The sequence below is a fragment of the Callospermophilus lateralis genome, chromosome 6, assembly GCF_048772815.1.
Source record: "Callospermophilus lateralis isolate mCalLat2 chromosome 6, mCalLat2.hap1, whole genome shotgun sequence".
Lineage (NCBI taxonomy): Eukaryota > Metazoa > Chordata > Mammalia > Rodentia > Sciuridae > Callospermophilus > Callospermophilus lateralis.
In genome coordinates this window covers 154,121,262-154,138,037 of record NC_135310.1, presented here as the reverse complement: position 1 = coordinate 154,138,037, position 16,776 = coordinate 154,121,262, and the positions used below count along the sequence as shown (strand labels likewise).

Sequence of the window (16,776 nt, the reverse complement as noted above, 5' to 3'; positions counted from 1 at the left end):
GCTCGGCAAACAGTAAGCACGCTTTGAAAATGAAATACTGTTGACATTCTAGGAGATGATTAAGAAAATTAAGAAACCATAACTCAAAAGTGTTTTTTATACGATCTTATTGATTTCTCCAAAACAATGACAATGAAATCTGAATTATGAGTCAACTGTAGACCCTTGAGCTCAGGTACCCTTTTAGGGCACTCTTCTATCCGATGAAAAGGCAATAACTCCAGCACAGTGAGCTTTCAGTTTGAGAGAAACACAAGTTCTGGCTGTTCCCCAGCTTCTGGCACTCAACCCAAGACCAGGTCTGCCTTGAATACTGATCCCAGGGAAGTGGCCCTCCCACACTCATGCAAGTCCTTCCTTTAAAACGCTTAACAAGGAAACACAGGCTTCTGACAGGCTTTTGGAAGGATGGAACTCATCTTAACCTTAGTCCAACCCTAGTTTATTCGTAAGACCAGTGACTTTGACACCAGGCAGCATTTTATTTTGAATTTCTAAATAATGATCGATTCCTGTGCACTAGAAGTGTGGGACCCCTTCCCTCCCCAAATAAGAAGGTCTGCAACAAGTGAAGCCATTACACTCGCCTCCCTTTCTTTTAAGCAGCAAAGTGGCGAGACTCATTTCCGTGGATGGGGCTGCACATTCTGGAACTTCTTGCAAATTCGGATCCTAGGTTTGACAGTGATTTGGTTGGTTCTCAGAGGATAAAACTGAACGTCTAGAATCATCCAGCACAACACAGGTTAACACACTTGATTTCCTGCTCACATTTATTGGGGTCAGAGAAACTAAAACAGTTATTTTCCTCCCAAAGAATTGGAAAAATAGAATACAATTTTTAAAGCCCATAACAAACTTTCTGGGTCTTGAATCGACAGGAGATATAACAGCCTAGAGGTATCAATTCTGGCGGCTTTTATCAAATGTCAGTCACCTAAGGCATTTCTGAAGTTGTCCTTAAAGCTGCACACAGACGCGGATTCTACGCACATAAAGGCATCTATTCATGAACAGAAAGAGAGATCATTCAGGAGCACTGAGTAGGGAAGGATAAGGAAATACATATTTAGATTCTGAATAATTTTCAGAGAAAACGTAGGGTTCCCAGCGATTTACATTGAAATAAACACACGTAGATTTTCAAACCTGGATAGATAAGATTTGTGTGATGCAGGCTCCAAGAAAACTCACACTGTGAATTATTTGTTTTTCAAAGGCTGCTTGCAAAGTACAGATTTCAAGTCCAAAGCAAATACCCGGGGCATGAACAAATAGGATGCCTAAGATTCTAACACTGACTTTCAGTCAGCTTTCTTCCTCCTCCCTACCCAATAACATGAAAAAAAATTCCTAGAAGGGGCAAAACAGCTAGATGGTGTGTTGTAATAGCTGGTGGCATTTCTGGATGGTGGCTTATTACACCAGATTGCAATTTGGTGGAGGATTTTTGAATTCTATTTCAAATGGACTGCACTACTCCAAACACAAGGAGATCTTTGTCACAACATCCAAACAGTCTTATGTAGTTGCAGGAGTTTTTCCTAAAACAGAATCACCAGGGTACGTAAGACAGAGCTGAAAGAAGAAGGGGACAAGCTGTATATACTCTGTCTCTGGCCTGTTACCTGAACAGGAAAGCATCAGCCTCCCATACCAAGGCCATCAGCTCTCTCCTGAGTAAACGAGGTCTCTGGCTTGGCTTGCTCTGTGCCCTTGGTCGCACCAGAGACACAGGTGGGTTCAAACTACCCACCTGTTCCTGTGGATTCTGACGACTCACACGCATTTTCAGTCACCATTTTTTTTCAGGCACTTTACAACATTAAAAAATATTAAATCCATTTATTTAAAATCAGTTTAACAAACACCCCCCACCCCCCCTTCCCTAGCCCTGGCAAAGGGAAAAAAAAAAAATGTAGCTAATTCTGTTATAAAATGTCTGTGAGAAGACAAATCCCTTTAATTTTGCCAAGGAAATAGCATAGACATTTTCTTCTACCTTTTCTACAAATTCATAAGAACACAGCACTCGGGTTACTTGAAATCTGCCCGTTTGGAGAATCTCTGTGAATCAAGCTCAGAGAGGTTACTAACAGAGGTGTGCATTGCCACACTGTCATCCTTGGTACAAAAATCCAGTTTCAGTTGGGTTCCTATGATCCCCTGAGCAGTTACGAATGCCCTTTGCCTATAATGAGGAAGTAGTCTATGTGTAAGACAAAGCAAATAACTATTCAAATATATGTACATTTATATTTATACCAACATGAGATACACTGATGGAGTTTTTTTTTTTTTCCTGAAGTATTAAAAGATTCAAAGTCACTTACTATTGAGAAATTTCTGATTAATGATTAAAAATTATTTGGGGTGGCTGCCATTCAAAAGTTTTCCCAGAGTTCAAACTATAAATGAAAAAGTACAAGACAAATGATCAAACTATGTTAATGCATATGCAAACATGACACAACGGAACCCACTATTCTGTATAATTAGTATACACTAATAAAAAAGGACATGACCCATGAATGTGCTCTATGTATATCAGATATCAATATGTATGTGTGACTTAAAATTCCTTAAATGTACACATCCCCACTTAGGATACATTCCGTCACATAGAAAAAGCATCAACTTTAATCAGGGGTCCAGGATAGCAGCAATTTAATAATCTAGTTACCTCAGAAAATCTGACGGGCCCTGATTTTTCCCAGTGTGGCATCCCTGGCTTTGGGGAGAGGTCTCAGTTAACATTTAGCATAGCTCTTGTGAGCCACCAGGCTGCGCTGCTGATGGCAATAATATAATCCTGTCACTAGAGAGAATGTTTTTGTCTTTCATGGCCCATTTATGCAAGTCTGACTAATGGTGTAATGGGAAAAGTAAGTCACAATGAGGTGATTTAAATCTCTTTAAGATATATAACAGCGGTTCCCATTTTGTTTCTTACATATCTTGTTGTTGTCTTATCGGTGCCTTGTACACACAGAAAGTATTCAGATGTCTTAACAGCTGCAGATAGAGAAATACTAAATTATTCAGAGAAGAGAGCTGCTCTGAATCGTTGGAAAATAGGTAAATCTCTTGGTTATCAATTCATGTTTTTATAGACATGGTATGATTTGCACTGAGTACTGTGTTAAAAGAGTCATCTTTCTGGGTCTATCCCCTTGGGTAAGTCATGAACTTGCAACCCACATCTACATATATACTGAGAAAAAATTCTTTAGGTTGATGGATAATGAGCCATTTTAATTCTAGGACAAGAGAATGGCTTTTAGAGAAATATTTATTTCTACTATCGAGCATATAATGTGTGCCCAGTGGGTAGAAATTCCAGATAGGCTGCAAGCCACAGGGCTTCTAGGTGGACATCTGGACTCTGTCGTGTACTTTTAGACCCAAGCCCAGGTCTGTTGGGTGTGTGAGCACAGAGCCCAGGGAAGGACCTTGTCCTCTGTGATGAATGTTCTGAGCCTCTACCACTCTACCCCTATTTCATATGAACCAATCCCTCAGACCACAGCTACTGGCTGTGAGAGACAAGCTGGTCACCTCAGAAAAGTAACATTTGCCAAAGGAGAGACACTAAATTAGACCGTGTTGTTTTTCGGGCTGCAACCCTTTCACTGGGAAGGGCCAACTCCCTCTGCACAGCAGTCTCCACTGCTTGAAGCTGAGATCACACGAAGAGAAACCCATTGTGTTTCTGCCAAGTCACTGTGGGAACGTTGGGAACAGCACACCCAGTAACGGGCAGAGGCACAACTATCAGCTGCTCAGATAAGCAGCCTGCTTTGTAGCTCTTAGGAGAATTTCTCACACGCAGTAAGTCTTAGCCTTCCCCTCCTACAGCGGGTTTCCCCATTTCTCATGGTGCTCAAATCAAACAGAGCAGACTCTTCTTCTCAGTTAGCATGAATGCTGCCAACCGCGACAACACGTTTATTATATTAAACGTTCGCTCAGCCTCCTTGGATTTGGCTAGAAGATGAACAGTCCAGTGGGATCGTCCAGATGATAAAATGGTTTGTTAGTTCCCCCCCGAGCAACCCCAACGCTCCCCACATGCTCCGCGGGCACAGCCTGGGGCGGCGGCGGCAGCTCTGGTTACACTGGAACACTTGCACCCAGGACTGACTCGGCCTCTTCTGATGCCGAGGCTGGAAGGCAAGTTCAAGTCTGGACGCAGAGGCACTTCCAAAGTTTGGCAAGGGGAAGGAGGCAAGATCACTAAGTGGGGCTTTAGCGCTGTGCTGTCTCATGTAACCCAGACGTTTGTGGCACGTGCACGCAGAGATCTTCTTAGGTTGTAGACGGGTCGTGCTTTTTCTTCTTGCCCCGACAGGACTTGCAGACACAGCAGATTATGCATGGGGAGGCCAGAAGTAACAATGGTGATGTCACCAAGGCGATGATGCCCAATCCCACCAGAATTCCCACCACCTGGAAGTTTAAAAGAAAGCTGATGTCAGCACTTAAGTTTTCTTACGTGTGTAATTATTCCAACTGCACCATTTCCTATGGACTGAAAGCTTGTGTCCCCCGCAACTCCAAATTTGCACATTGATACTCTAATCCCCAGGGTGATAATACTTGGTGATGGGGCTTCTGGGTGTCAATGAGGTGGAACTCTCATGATGGGATTAGTGTCCTTAGAAGAAGAGAGACCACAGAACTTGCTTCTTCTTATCTCCCTCTCTGTGTGTGTCACGTGAGGACATGGCAAGAATGTGGCCATCTGTGAGTCAGGAAGAGATCCCTCACCAGAATCTGACCATGTTGGCACCCAGAGCTTAGACTTCCCAGACTCCAAAACTGTGAGAAGTAAATTTTTGCTGTTTAAGTCACCCAGCCTATGAACATTTGTTACAGTAGCCCGAAAGACTAAGACATCATCTCAGGCACAAGAGATAGTTACATTTATGGGAACTTCAGCCAGTGTTCAGCAATGGTCTGAGCTGGACATAAACTAAAAAGATAAAATGGACTAAGTCCAGGGTGAGGACAAACCCTTGAGTGCTAACCAGATTTTACTGCAAGCTCAACAGAACTGGGAACTATAGGCATCAGCTTGTTCTGTACCTGAGTTTCCTCAATGGTCTCATAGTGGAGTTAATAATGATCAGCAGGATGTTAGCATCAACTCCACAAAAGGAGCAAAGGCTTTGATAAATATAAAAACTATGAAAAAAAAAAAAAACCATGGCTCCCTTGGAACCTCCACTGAACACACGGTGGCCTGCACAGAAGGACCTCGGTCCTAGCAGGGCGAGCACGACTTTAGAGCGTGGCCTAATGTGCCTCACGGGGTCTTAGGAAAGACCTCTCCCATGTTCCAGAACATCCACCCGCATTCCGCAGGGCTCTGGGACTGTGTGGCTCTCTGGTGCCTCGGCCCCTTCACGTGTCCTCCCGGAGCCTGTTTGGCTCATGAATTATCCTCAGGCAGCTGCCCCCACCTATGGCCTCTCCCTGCCCCAGAACACCCAGCCCCTCCCAGGCCAGCATGGGTAAGGAAGGAATAGCGTAGGGGACAAAGAGGCCGGCCCCCTAAGCCTTCACCAGCCTGGTTTCTGTCACATCCTTTCACGGTCAGACTACCTGTGTGCGGTTCCACATCACTGAGGCTCTCGAGTGGCCCAGCTTATTCCTGCATGGTCCTTTGTCGTAGTGTCTGAGGAAAATGTCATTCTGGAAAACAAAGGGAGAGGTTTCAGGAACACGCAGTTCAAATTGAGAGAGAGGAGGACATAAACCACACCAGTCACCGGGTGACATGAAGACCCTCCTCTAGGAACTCCAAGCCTGCCATCTTTCACTCATCCAGGTAGTTTTATAAATCACCCAGTGAAAAGAGATCGTAGTCCATGAGACTCTTGATTGGTTCCACAAAAAAAGTGGGATGACTTGGTCAATGACCTTGGGAAGGTCATCGAGAGCATTAGCGGAGGTGGAGATGGAATGGAAGGGCCAGGAATGAGGCAGCTCAAAGGACGCTGCCCCAAACCAGGAGAGGGAAATGCCCTGGAGAATGCCAGACAGAGAAAGGTTTCAACTAGCGGGGGCAGCAGAGACACAGCCACAGAGAAGGGGTGAAGAAGACATGAAATCTGACGACGCAGAGATGCTTCGGGGGAAGGATGACGATCATGGTTTGCAGGTGATGCTGAACTTGTAGACAGAGGGGACATCCGGGCAGTACTGTCCAAAGGGCAGCTCAGTCCAGAGATCTGGCATGGGCGGGGGACCTGGGCATCCGAGTCCATGGGGTGGAAGGAATCACGGACGTGAATGAGCGTGCCCAGGGAGAGCACCGCTGAGAGCAAGATGCTGCTGATCACACCCTTAATAATGGATCAAGGAAGAGCCTGGAAGAGAACAGGACACAGCCAGAAGAGGAGGAGGGAGCCAGTGGGGATGGTAGCTGCAGCAGAGGCAGCCTAGGTTTTGGATGTGCAGTCTAGGAAAGGGCTGAAGTCTCCACTGGGCTCTACCAAGAAGAAGTCACTCAAAACCCTGGAAAGAACCCAATCAGGGTGTGGGCACGACAATGTGAGCACACTGCCCTGCCTGGGGGTGAGTACAGACCAGCAGCAAGGGGTGACCAGGCTGGAGAGAAGCAGAGGACAGGCTAGAGAAAAGGCTGGTTTGACATGGTGCAGGGTGGCATGGGTGGACATGGAAGGAGTAGAGAAAGGAAGTTCAAGCCCCAGAATAGAGGAGAGATAACCAAAGAGGGGAGTCTCTGAGGCCACCCATGGGAACAGGATTCCCAAGCAGACTGTTATCATTTCATCTGGGCGCGGTGCCAAACGCCTGCAATCTCAGCAGCTGGAAAGGCTGAGTCAGGAGGAGCGTGAGTTCAAAGCCAGCCTCAGCAGCAGCGAGGCACTAAGCAGCTCTGTGAGACTCTGTTTCTAAATAAAATACAAAGTAGGGCTGGGAAGGTGGCTCAGTGGTCAATGCCCCTGAGTTCAATCCCTGGAGCAATACCCCCTCACCCTCGGAAAAAAAGAACATTTCAGCCTCTGAAACTGCAGGTATGAAGGTCAAGGCAGGAACAAACTCAGTGCCTGCCCAGTTCACTCAAAATCTCTGAGGCAGACAGACTCAGTGCCCCCTCTCCTGGCCCCAGCCTCTCAACTTTCACACACACAGACATCAACACCATCATGTGACCCAGAAGAGTGGCCTGGAGAAAACACGGTTATTGACAAGCCAATGCCTTGGGCCAAAACAGAGCAAATGGATCTCAGAACACAGAGGCAAAAAAGATGTTTCAACATTTAAAATCTGTGTGCTCAGCCATTTAACATCTGTCCCGTTTCATCTCGAGGACCAGCGGCATCGTGACTGAACACGGTGTTCTCCACGCCATCCCACAGCGTCTCTCGGCCTCAGGACAGAGATCCGGAGCACACATTTAGTTCCTGAGAGTCTTGACTCCTGAAGAGAATCTCCTGGGCCCAGCCGCCCGGGGACTGAACCCAGCCACACTGTGGCTAAACACCCACACACTGCGGCCTCTTACTTGCACTCTCACTCACAGAGAGAAATTGCCTGTTGAATTAAAGCAAACCAAGTAACAAAACCGAGAGCTGAGAAAAGAATGGCCACCCAGCCATGACGCAGGCTTGTACTGACTTGGTCTTACGGGTCCAAACTGCCCACGGAGGGAAAATCTACAGACATTCTGTGCTGCCCCAACTCTAAAAGACTAGAATCAGAGTAAGACTGTCAACTCTTGAGGTGACCAGGCACCTTGGCACAAGGCTGAAGGCACTGCAGCTGGAGCTGAGAAGACAGGCCACATGAATGGCAAGAGGAAACCGTGACGAGGCAAGTCCCCAGATCCAGAAAGGAACAGGGACAAAACACAACCAATACTGCTGCCGCGTCGCTGAACAAGAGCTAGTTAAGAGGTGCCACTGATCTGGACTCTTGTTTTCCTTGAATTCAAACAGAGGAAAATAATCTAATTACAGTAGACAGAACAAGTGTCCCCAAAGACACCCATAGCCTAAGCCACAGAATCTGCGAATATGTTATTGTAAATGGCTAACAGGCCTTAGCAAGTATGATTGAATCAAGGACCTTGAGGTGGAGGAGATGATCCAGAATAATACAAATGAGCCCAATCTAATCACATAGGTCTTTAAAGGCAAAGAATCGTCCCGCTGTGGTCAGAGGGCACAGCAACTATGGAATAAGGAGCAGGGAGATGTGCTGTTACTGGCTTTGAAGATGGAGAAAGGGGACCATCAGCCTTGCAATGTAGGCATCCTCTAGAAGGTAGAAAGGGAAAGGAAACGATTCTCCTCTGCAACCTTGATTATAACCCAGTAAGATCTGAGTTGGACTTCTTATGTACAGAAATACAAAATAATGCACTTGTGTTGTCCTGAGCCACAAAACTAATACAACTAATAGGCCCCCACAAGCTAGAGTGAGAAAATGGTCAGAAAGCAAGAAAGAAATGCCACTAAAACAGGAGCTTTTTTTAAAAAAAAAACTACAGTAGCTAAAGAAAGGGTTTACAGTAATCTCAGGTAGTAGGGGAGTGGCCGGTAAGCTCAAAGGTGGAGTGCCTGTCTAGCATGCACAAGGGCCTGGGTTTGATCCCCAGCACAGCCAAAAAAAAAAAAAAAAAAAAAAAGGAAGAAGAAGAAAAACAATGTGGCAGGCTTATGAAGTCTCATTAAGAAAAATAAAAACCTTTTTCAGGACAATATAGGCTCAACATTCAACCTTTTAAAGGAGCAGCTGTGGACAGAGGCTGTGGCGCAGATACAGTGCAGGGAAGACCACGCGATGGGCCTCTTCAGATGGAAACTTACGTCCAGGTTCTGCAGACAGTACCAGCAAAACGTGTGTTTGCAGTTCTTACACATCATCTGGGCACAGCCTTCGTTGCGTTCGATATAAACCCGGCACACTGGGCACTGCTTAATGGGGGCTTCTGCATCTGTCCCAAAGAGGGCCCTAGAAACAAAAGAGAGGGAAAGCTGAATTCAACGGATGGCCATCGACTGATTTCCCAGCTCTCCAGATGGTCAGGAATGAGCTCTCAGTTACCTGTGCTTAAAATCCACTTTCAAAAACAACAACAACAACAACAACATCAAAAAAAAAAAAAAAAAATAGTGGGGATAAAAATAGGAGAAGCAGATTATTAGTTGTTCAGATAACTCAAAATAAGAAAGAATATTTACTTTGGCTTTCGGTCAATTATGTAATTACACTTTCCACAGCTGATTTAACTCATTGCTTTGTCAAATTAATATTTCATTTCCTGAGTGCACTGAATAATAAATTGGAGGAGTGAGCTACAGCAGAGAGAAACTGGCTCAGGGTCCAAATGGGGCGTGCGTTGTCCATCTAGTGATCTGCTCATTCGATAAATGGAGGAGTGGGGTTCAATAATCAATATTGTAAAACATAGATGAACAGGCCAGTACAGGCTCACAGCCTAAAGGGGCACAGAAGACAAGAAGTGGGACCAACTGGTGGGAAGGAGGGGCCAGAGCTCCAGGTTACATTTTGGTCTTGTTTTTCAAGACCACCTCCCTGACCAGGGGCATCTCGGTCACAGAGTGCTGCCCACTCTATGACCAGATTTGGTACTGGCAAGAGCCTTACATAGGGGTGTGTGTGGGGGGGGACAGTTTCTATTTTCATACCTGTTTTGCTAGTGGGGAAAGAGACTCAGGAAGAGTGTCTGTGTAAGGACACTCAGATGCCAAGTGACACTGTCAGAACTCAGTCATCCTCTCCTCCAGTTCTTCACGTTGCCTGAGGCCAGGGCCCTGAATCTGGATAAGGAGCTGGTGCCTGCTGTGTGTGTAGGTCTGTTTTCCCCTCGTCGGGTCTGAGATTTGAGCACAGCTGCACCTCCAGGCAGCATTACCCTTTCTGAAGACTGGTCTGCACACTTGGAGGGCCCAGGGTGACGATGCCAACCGGCCCAGAACACTGGCATTTTGTTCTTGCCAATGTAGAGCAGCCACAGCCTCAAGCAAAGCAAGGATCCAACATAAAGGTCTCTCACTCAGGATCCTGCTGCTGCCACAAAAAACCTTCCAAACGAAAAGGTGCTGATTTCACAGCTTCTCATCATAACAAAATCTTAATCTTGGCACCATCTTTTCAGAGAATAAAGTGCTAGGAGAAGCTCTCTTCCTATATTTCCCAAGAATTCAGGACTGGTACTGTACTGCTGGGCTCTCTCTGCTCTGATTGGCACACCTCAGGAGCTGGCGATTTCATCAAGTAAGAAAATAATCTGTCTCATTCTGCGCACAGAAAGAACAAGCGACCCCAACGAGCAGGCAGATGTGGGACCCAAGCAGATGGCTGTGGACAAGTCACACCTTCTACTGAGAACCCTGGAGCATGGAGCCTCTCTTCCCAAGAGAAAGCTAAATTCACACAAGCTCTAGTCTCACCATATCTGGAAGATTCTTTTGGGTCAAGTAACTAAAATCCCTTTTAGAAATGCTTTTGTCATTAGGCTGTGTTACCGATTTACCAACTCTGACACACTGCTCAGGGATATTGTATAAGAAAATAACAAGTCTCTGAATGCCATTATGATCACCCATTCTCCCAGGGAACCTATATTGGGTGTCCGAGAACACCCCTGAATAATCTCAGACAGTCCCTTCCTTACCCGTGCTCGGTTGGCAGGACGATGGGATGGCCGTCCCTGCAGGAGACCCCAGCGTGCCACGCATCCTTGCAACATGAGCAGAATTTCAGGTGGCAGGAAGGGCATTCCACCAGCACTGGCTGTCCTGGGTCACTTGCTGCAACAGGGCACACTGTCTGACAGTCTGCAACAGGACACCACGTTCGGTGGGGGTCCAGGTGAACTTCTAAAACATAAAGAAAGAAACACCTGTTGCTTCTGCCTGTCCCTGATCCAAGCTGGAGGCTTTCTGCCCTTCGATTACCCTCTTTTACAGACCAACACCCACGGAAGTAAAATAGAACCCAAGGGGATGACTTCTATGGTTAGTCTTCATAATGGGTCTAAACTTACCAGCCACGAGGTTGCCCACGTTTCTCAAGGTAGGTACTAATGGAATAGGGTACCACTGCCTTTACGAACAAATCAAGGGTCTTCTCTCTAATCAGTGTTTGCAACCCTAGAGTATTTCTTCCCTCATCTGCTGTGGCCTAGCCAGGAAGTCAGGTTTCCTGACAGTTGGGCTTTCTGCTGTTCTACCAACATGCTCGTAGAGGACAATGTGTAAAGGACCCAAGGGTTCCAGGAGGCAGGGACCTTTACAGACCCTAGATGGAAGCCCATCCTGTAACACTGGCTAGGAATGGTACCCTATTCCATAGGAGAGAAGATGGGTGGGAGATGAACAACCCTCCATTGAGTGTCTACAAAACTTGCCAAGTTTCTCCTTTCTTTCAATCACAGACTCCACGTTCTCTTTGTATGGTACGACTTTTCAGGAAACAGACCATGCGAAAATGAGGCCACTTGAGGTACAGCACAGCCCTTTTTCCTCTGAACCAACACCTTTGGTAAATAGCAAACCGATGAGATTCTAGTTTAAACCTCCTAAGGCTTGTGATTCCTAGAAATTTATATACATGAGACAAAGAAATCCAAAGGGTGGTGCAGAAAGAAAACGAAGGCATTAAAAGTAGGAGTTTAGTTTTTAAAGTTAATAATTTCACAAATTCATCATTGGGGAAGATGGTAAATGTGAAATATCCCAATAAACATTGTCTCCATTGATGTCTTACCTAGAAAATGAAATAATTCAATCTATCGTTGTTATTACAAGTTTTCATTTCAAAATAACATCCTTAAATATAGAGTTTTGTCTGATCATTCTGGGAGATGGTACTGGTGAATGACGAACCCTCGACACAAATATCATCAGAAGAAGGGATCCCACTATTCAAAGACTCTCAGACTCCAAGAGAGATGGACCCTCTAATACCCCCAACTTTAAGAAGCCAAGGGAGGAGTGACATACATGGGATCCAAGGTCATGGCCTTTGCTTCCAAACTGTTCTATAATTACTTTACTCACACTAAGCCCAAGGAGCTGAAGGCTGGGGTGGGACCTAGAGGTAAGGCCTTCCACATCAAAGATCTGCTTGTCATTCATCAAAGGTTTTGTTTATTTGCTTTGTTTGGTGTTTGTAGTGCTAAGAATTGAACCAGGGTCTCACCACGTACACTAGGCAAGTGCTTTACCCCTGAGTAACATCCCAGCCCTGTCAGAGGTCTGTTAAAATCCAGTGGAAAAGAAGGGAAAAAGGAAAGTTGAGACGTGCACAGACTGACACAGGACGTCAGGACGGATGGCACCTCTAGCGATCACTTCAACAGATGCAAGGGTGCGGTTGAGCCTGGGAACGCCAATCAATGATAGTTACGGGGCAGAGGTTCCCCTGGCTGCTCTCAGCCTAGCATTCAGGTACCCAGGGTGGCACAAGAGAAGCACAGACAATAAAGGGGCCAACACAGACTTTGATGAGTTGCCATAAAGGACGTTCAGAACAGCTGTGGCACACAGTCCCGTGCAAAGCAAGGGAGACCCAGAGCCATGGAAAACAGTGATCTTCTGTATTTCCCCATGACAACGATACATAAAGGTCTGTGCAAAGGCGGGTAGAGGGTGGGGGAAGGGGAACACGACAGGCTTCCTCACGGAGTCGGGCATCACTTAATGGCAGGGAGACACCCTGAGGTGCATTTTTTTTTTTTTTTTTTTGGTACTGGTACATAGAGTGAAAATATAAGATAGATCAATATGACAATACAGAAAGACCTCTAAGATACATTTAGTGAAAACAAAGCAGACTGCAGAATATAATGAGCCACATTGATAAAATATGTATATAGTGAAATATTTTCATAAGAATGTTGAAGAAACATATTAGCAGTTACCCTCAAATAAAGGTCAGGAATACAGAGAAGAGGTAATCCTTTACTCTGTTTATTAACCTGAAAAAATATTAAAGATACTAACATTACTTATATACTTTTGAAAAACTGATTTTATAAAACCATTTTCAATATGGCATATGGGCTATGAACTCATAAATAATTCTGGAATTCAGCTATCCCCTAGGAATATATCTACCTTTTTTTTTTTTTTTTTTGGTGGTACTGGGGATTGACCCCAGGGACTTGTGCATGCAAGGCAAGCACTCTAACAACTGAGCGAGCTATATCCCCAGCCCTATATTACCTTTTATAACACAAATTTCCCCTGTGTCTCACATTCTTCTCCACGTACACAATTCTTATTCTATGCTTTTCCTCTTCACTAAAAAGCCCCTTTCTTCTTTATCAAGTCTTAAATTTGTTCTTAAAGAACCTACTTCTATTATGTGCTGCTTTAATTTGGGGTCACAGATCTGCATCTTGTTAATTGCTATTCTCCAGTCACTTCTCGGAGATGGCCTTTCTTTCTTTAGTTAGTAGCAAGAGCTGTTTCTTATTTTATTTGTGGGCTCCAGTTGCTGACATGGTAATGGACTGCTACCTATTGATTTAAAGCAGTAACTTCTGGTGGTTTTAAGAGCATGGACATACTCTGTGCAAACGGCTGGCTATAACAATACACTCACATCATCCTGAATTGCCTCGCAGTAGGACTTATTTTTCCACCACGTCCTAGTGCTCTCATCCACGATGGCCATAGCACACTAAAGCTGCCCAACAGCAGTCCTGGTGTTAGGAGTACGTTACGGCGTGTCGTGGACCATGGACTTCTACCCACTTTGACTAGGGCTGTCACATTTGGAAAGACATCAACTTAGCAAAACATGAAACTTTACATGAAGCACTTCAACACGAAATTTCTTTATCCCTCTGCCCTGCTTCCTTTGCTCCAATGCGTGGATGGGATCCCAGACTCAGTCCTAGGTTCTCCCACGTTTTACTTACAGGACTCACACCATCACTGGGCTCAACTCTCACTTTAACTTGGATCATTCCAAATGTCTTCTTCAGGCATGACCTCTTGTGATCATATGACTGAAAACTGACGTGCCTCATTTTCGCTGTTCCTTCAACAAGTGACTAATTAAAAACCTGGACACACGGAATAGAAAAACAGCGACTTCCCTCCTCAGACATGTCACAGCGTGAAAAGGGAAAGAGCTGTTCAAAACACGTACAATGTCAAAAAAGAAAAAGAAAAGGAAGAAAGAAAAAAGAAAAGGGAAACAAGTGCTTCAAATACATGACAGTGCGTCCCACAAGAAGATAACAAAAATGAAATTATTAACAAGTATCCGTGAGCAGCTCAGGGGTGGAGATAAGGACTATTTCATCGTTATGTACAGGAAATTCTTAATCCAAGTATCCACAATGAAATTTCCCCATTTCACCAACTTTAAAATCGGAGCGTACCATGAGTCCCTCTTAATCACTGAACGAAGCAGATGGCGCAAGCCAAGGTGGACCACAGAGACTGGGCTGCCTTCTCTAAAGCGCCACAGAAACAGAAATTTATAAAAAGAAAAGGCCCCGAGGAAGCAGCTCCGAGGGCAGGCAGCCAGGCCAGCGTAGGGGAGGGACAAAGGGAGAGAGTAACCTCTCCACACAGAGGAAACAGAGCGAGGACACCAGCTGTCCTGTCCTGTAGAAGGCTCCAGACCACTCACAGAGGCCACCCGCGGCTCTCCCCAACTCCACCTGCAGTCCCAGCACAGCACACTGGCAGCTTGAGGTCCGCTGCAGTGGCAGCATTTACACCCTAGGAAGTGGCATGTATGACAACTCAGAGCTGGCTTTCCCCCTCCTAGAAAGACTGTCTACCACAGAACACAGGCCAAATTAAGAGCGAACACAGTGTAAAACCTAGACCCAGCACAGAACAGCATGGCGCACAGAGGGAAAGTGAAGAGCAGAACACACAGCCCAAAAGGACGAGGAGCCACAGAGGGGACCGAGACAGTTCTTTTAGCTATGTTTGCTGACCTCCACTTCTATTGCCTGACCATCCTGCAAATAGATAGCAGCATGTACCTAAAGTAAAACCCACATGCCTACACATCTCCTAAAGAGCAGACTGCTTCTGGTCTCATATCCCAACCCATTATTAACTGCTTCTAGTACATCCGTCTGGAGTCTTGGACTCAGTAACGCTCCATTGAAGTGCTCCGTGGAGTACAGGCTGTTCCTCCCACAGAGTCGGAGAAGGGCGAAAAGAGGTGCTTCTGGCTGGGAGAGCAGCACACTCCTACGCGTGTGTGAAGCCCTGGGTTCCACGCCCAGTATCAAAAAGAGAGAGAGAGTGAGACACAGAGAGAGAGGTTCCTGGATCTCCCTACCAGGCTCTCAAGTACCCTCCAACCCACCAATCAGATGAGACACACTCTACACTCCTCCTGTCAACCGCAGAGGATCAACACGGCCCGCTTCTACAGAGGATCAGGGGAGAAGACAAAGACCAGTTATCTATGAATTCAAAGTAATCACTGCTCTGAGAGCCCCCTCCCACCATGAAGCCCACTTTCTAAATGAATATGAAAGAAAAGACTGCCAGTTGGAATCTGGCCAGCTACGGCCTAGAGGACCCCCACAGCACTCTTGGGCACCATGCACGTGCCTATGGGAGGTTTGCTTCTGGGCAAAGTCCTTGCTTTCTCATATGGGTGCCTGAGCTTCTCCTGTGGCTTTTAAACACCGCTCTGGTGCAGAACATTCAGGCCAAAGGAGTTGTAGCATCTCTTTGTGATAAGCCATTAAAAGTAGAGTAAATATCCTGGGGAAACACAAATCTGGTCAAATTCCTGGAAGTCCTCCTAGCTGAGTAAGTTAGGAGGAGTGGATACTCAAAGGAGTAAATGACTCAATTTCTCTTCCTGGAATATAGGGACAGGACTAAAGAGATTTATTCCTTGCAACTGAATAGCCACACACAGGTCTTTTGGTAGAAGGAGCATTTTGAAGAAAAGGTACACTGTGTCTCTGGGCCTCAGGGCACAAAGAACACTTACATAATTTGTTTTTCTACCTGCCTTCTCTACTGTTGGTTCATGGCAGAGACCCCTCAGCTGGAATGCACACTTTCTTCTCTTTCAATTGGGGAAATGCTAATTTGATTAGAATTGCCGGAGAGAAATCTTTGAGATTGTCACATCTGTGACAGCCAGATGACACTGAGTCAACAGTACTGCTTTTGAAGCTTATTTATAACTGCACATTTTTAGCAGTCACATTTAAGCCTATAGATTAGAACCACAAATAAGTAACTGATCTGATAGATATCCAAACTTCATCCAAATAAAGCAAAAGTAGAGATTTGCCCATGTAATACAGCAGTCTGGTTTCACAAAAGCAAAACAAACAAAAAAATTCCAGAGTGGAAACAGACCTTAGTTTTCACTGCACTCAGCCAGGGCTATGGCAAAGAAGAAAGCATGGTTTTACCACTTCCAAGAGCAACCATTTAACCCAGAATGTCCCTTATATAAAACAGGAGAGTCAAGATTAAAGACACCGTCTATCACATACTGAACACAGTGCCCAGCATATAGCAGGGTCTGCACAAGAATTAGTGAAATTCTTCCCATTTTTTCCCTTATCTTCAACTTTAATGTGATTTTAAACCCTTTGAAAGGGGACCCACAAATCTATATTCTTTCTCATGGTGCTTTTTTCAAACAAGGGGTTGAGGAATCGATTGAGCTGAAAGTAGCAATTTTTTAAAAATGAAAGATTAGAAAAGAAAGCACATTTTGCAACAATAAGTTTTGTCAGTTCTATCTTGGGGCATGTATGAG

General features: G+C 45.3%; 1 protein-coding gene across 5 annotated transcripts in view; it reads right to left on the bottom strand.

The window, feature by feature from the left end:
• Positions 1 to 683: 683 nt before the first annotated feature.
• Rnf144b (ring finger protein 144B) overlaps positions 684 to 16,776 on the bottom strand; it is a 160,263-nt gene continuing 144,170 nt past the window's right edge. For all 5 annotated transcript variants that reach the window (XM_076859253.1, XM_076859255.1, XM_076859254.1 and 2 more), the window contains 4 exons: positions 10,676 to 10,880; positions 8,844 to 8,988; positions 5,608 to 5,697; positions 684 to 4,449 (listed from right to left, as the gene is read on the bottom strand). In XM_076859253.1, coding sequence (XP_076715368.1) covers positions 4,309 to 4,449; positions 5,608 to 5,697; positions 8,844 to 8,988; positions 10,676 to 10,880 — 581 coding nt within the window. In that variant the 3' untranslated portion in view covers positions 684 to 4,308. The remainder of the gene's footprint in view (positions 4,450 to 5,607; positions 5,698 to 8,843; positions 8,989 to 10,675; positions 10,881 to 16,776) is intronic.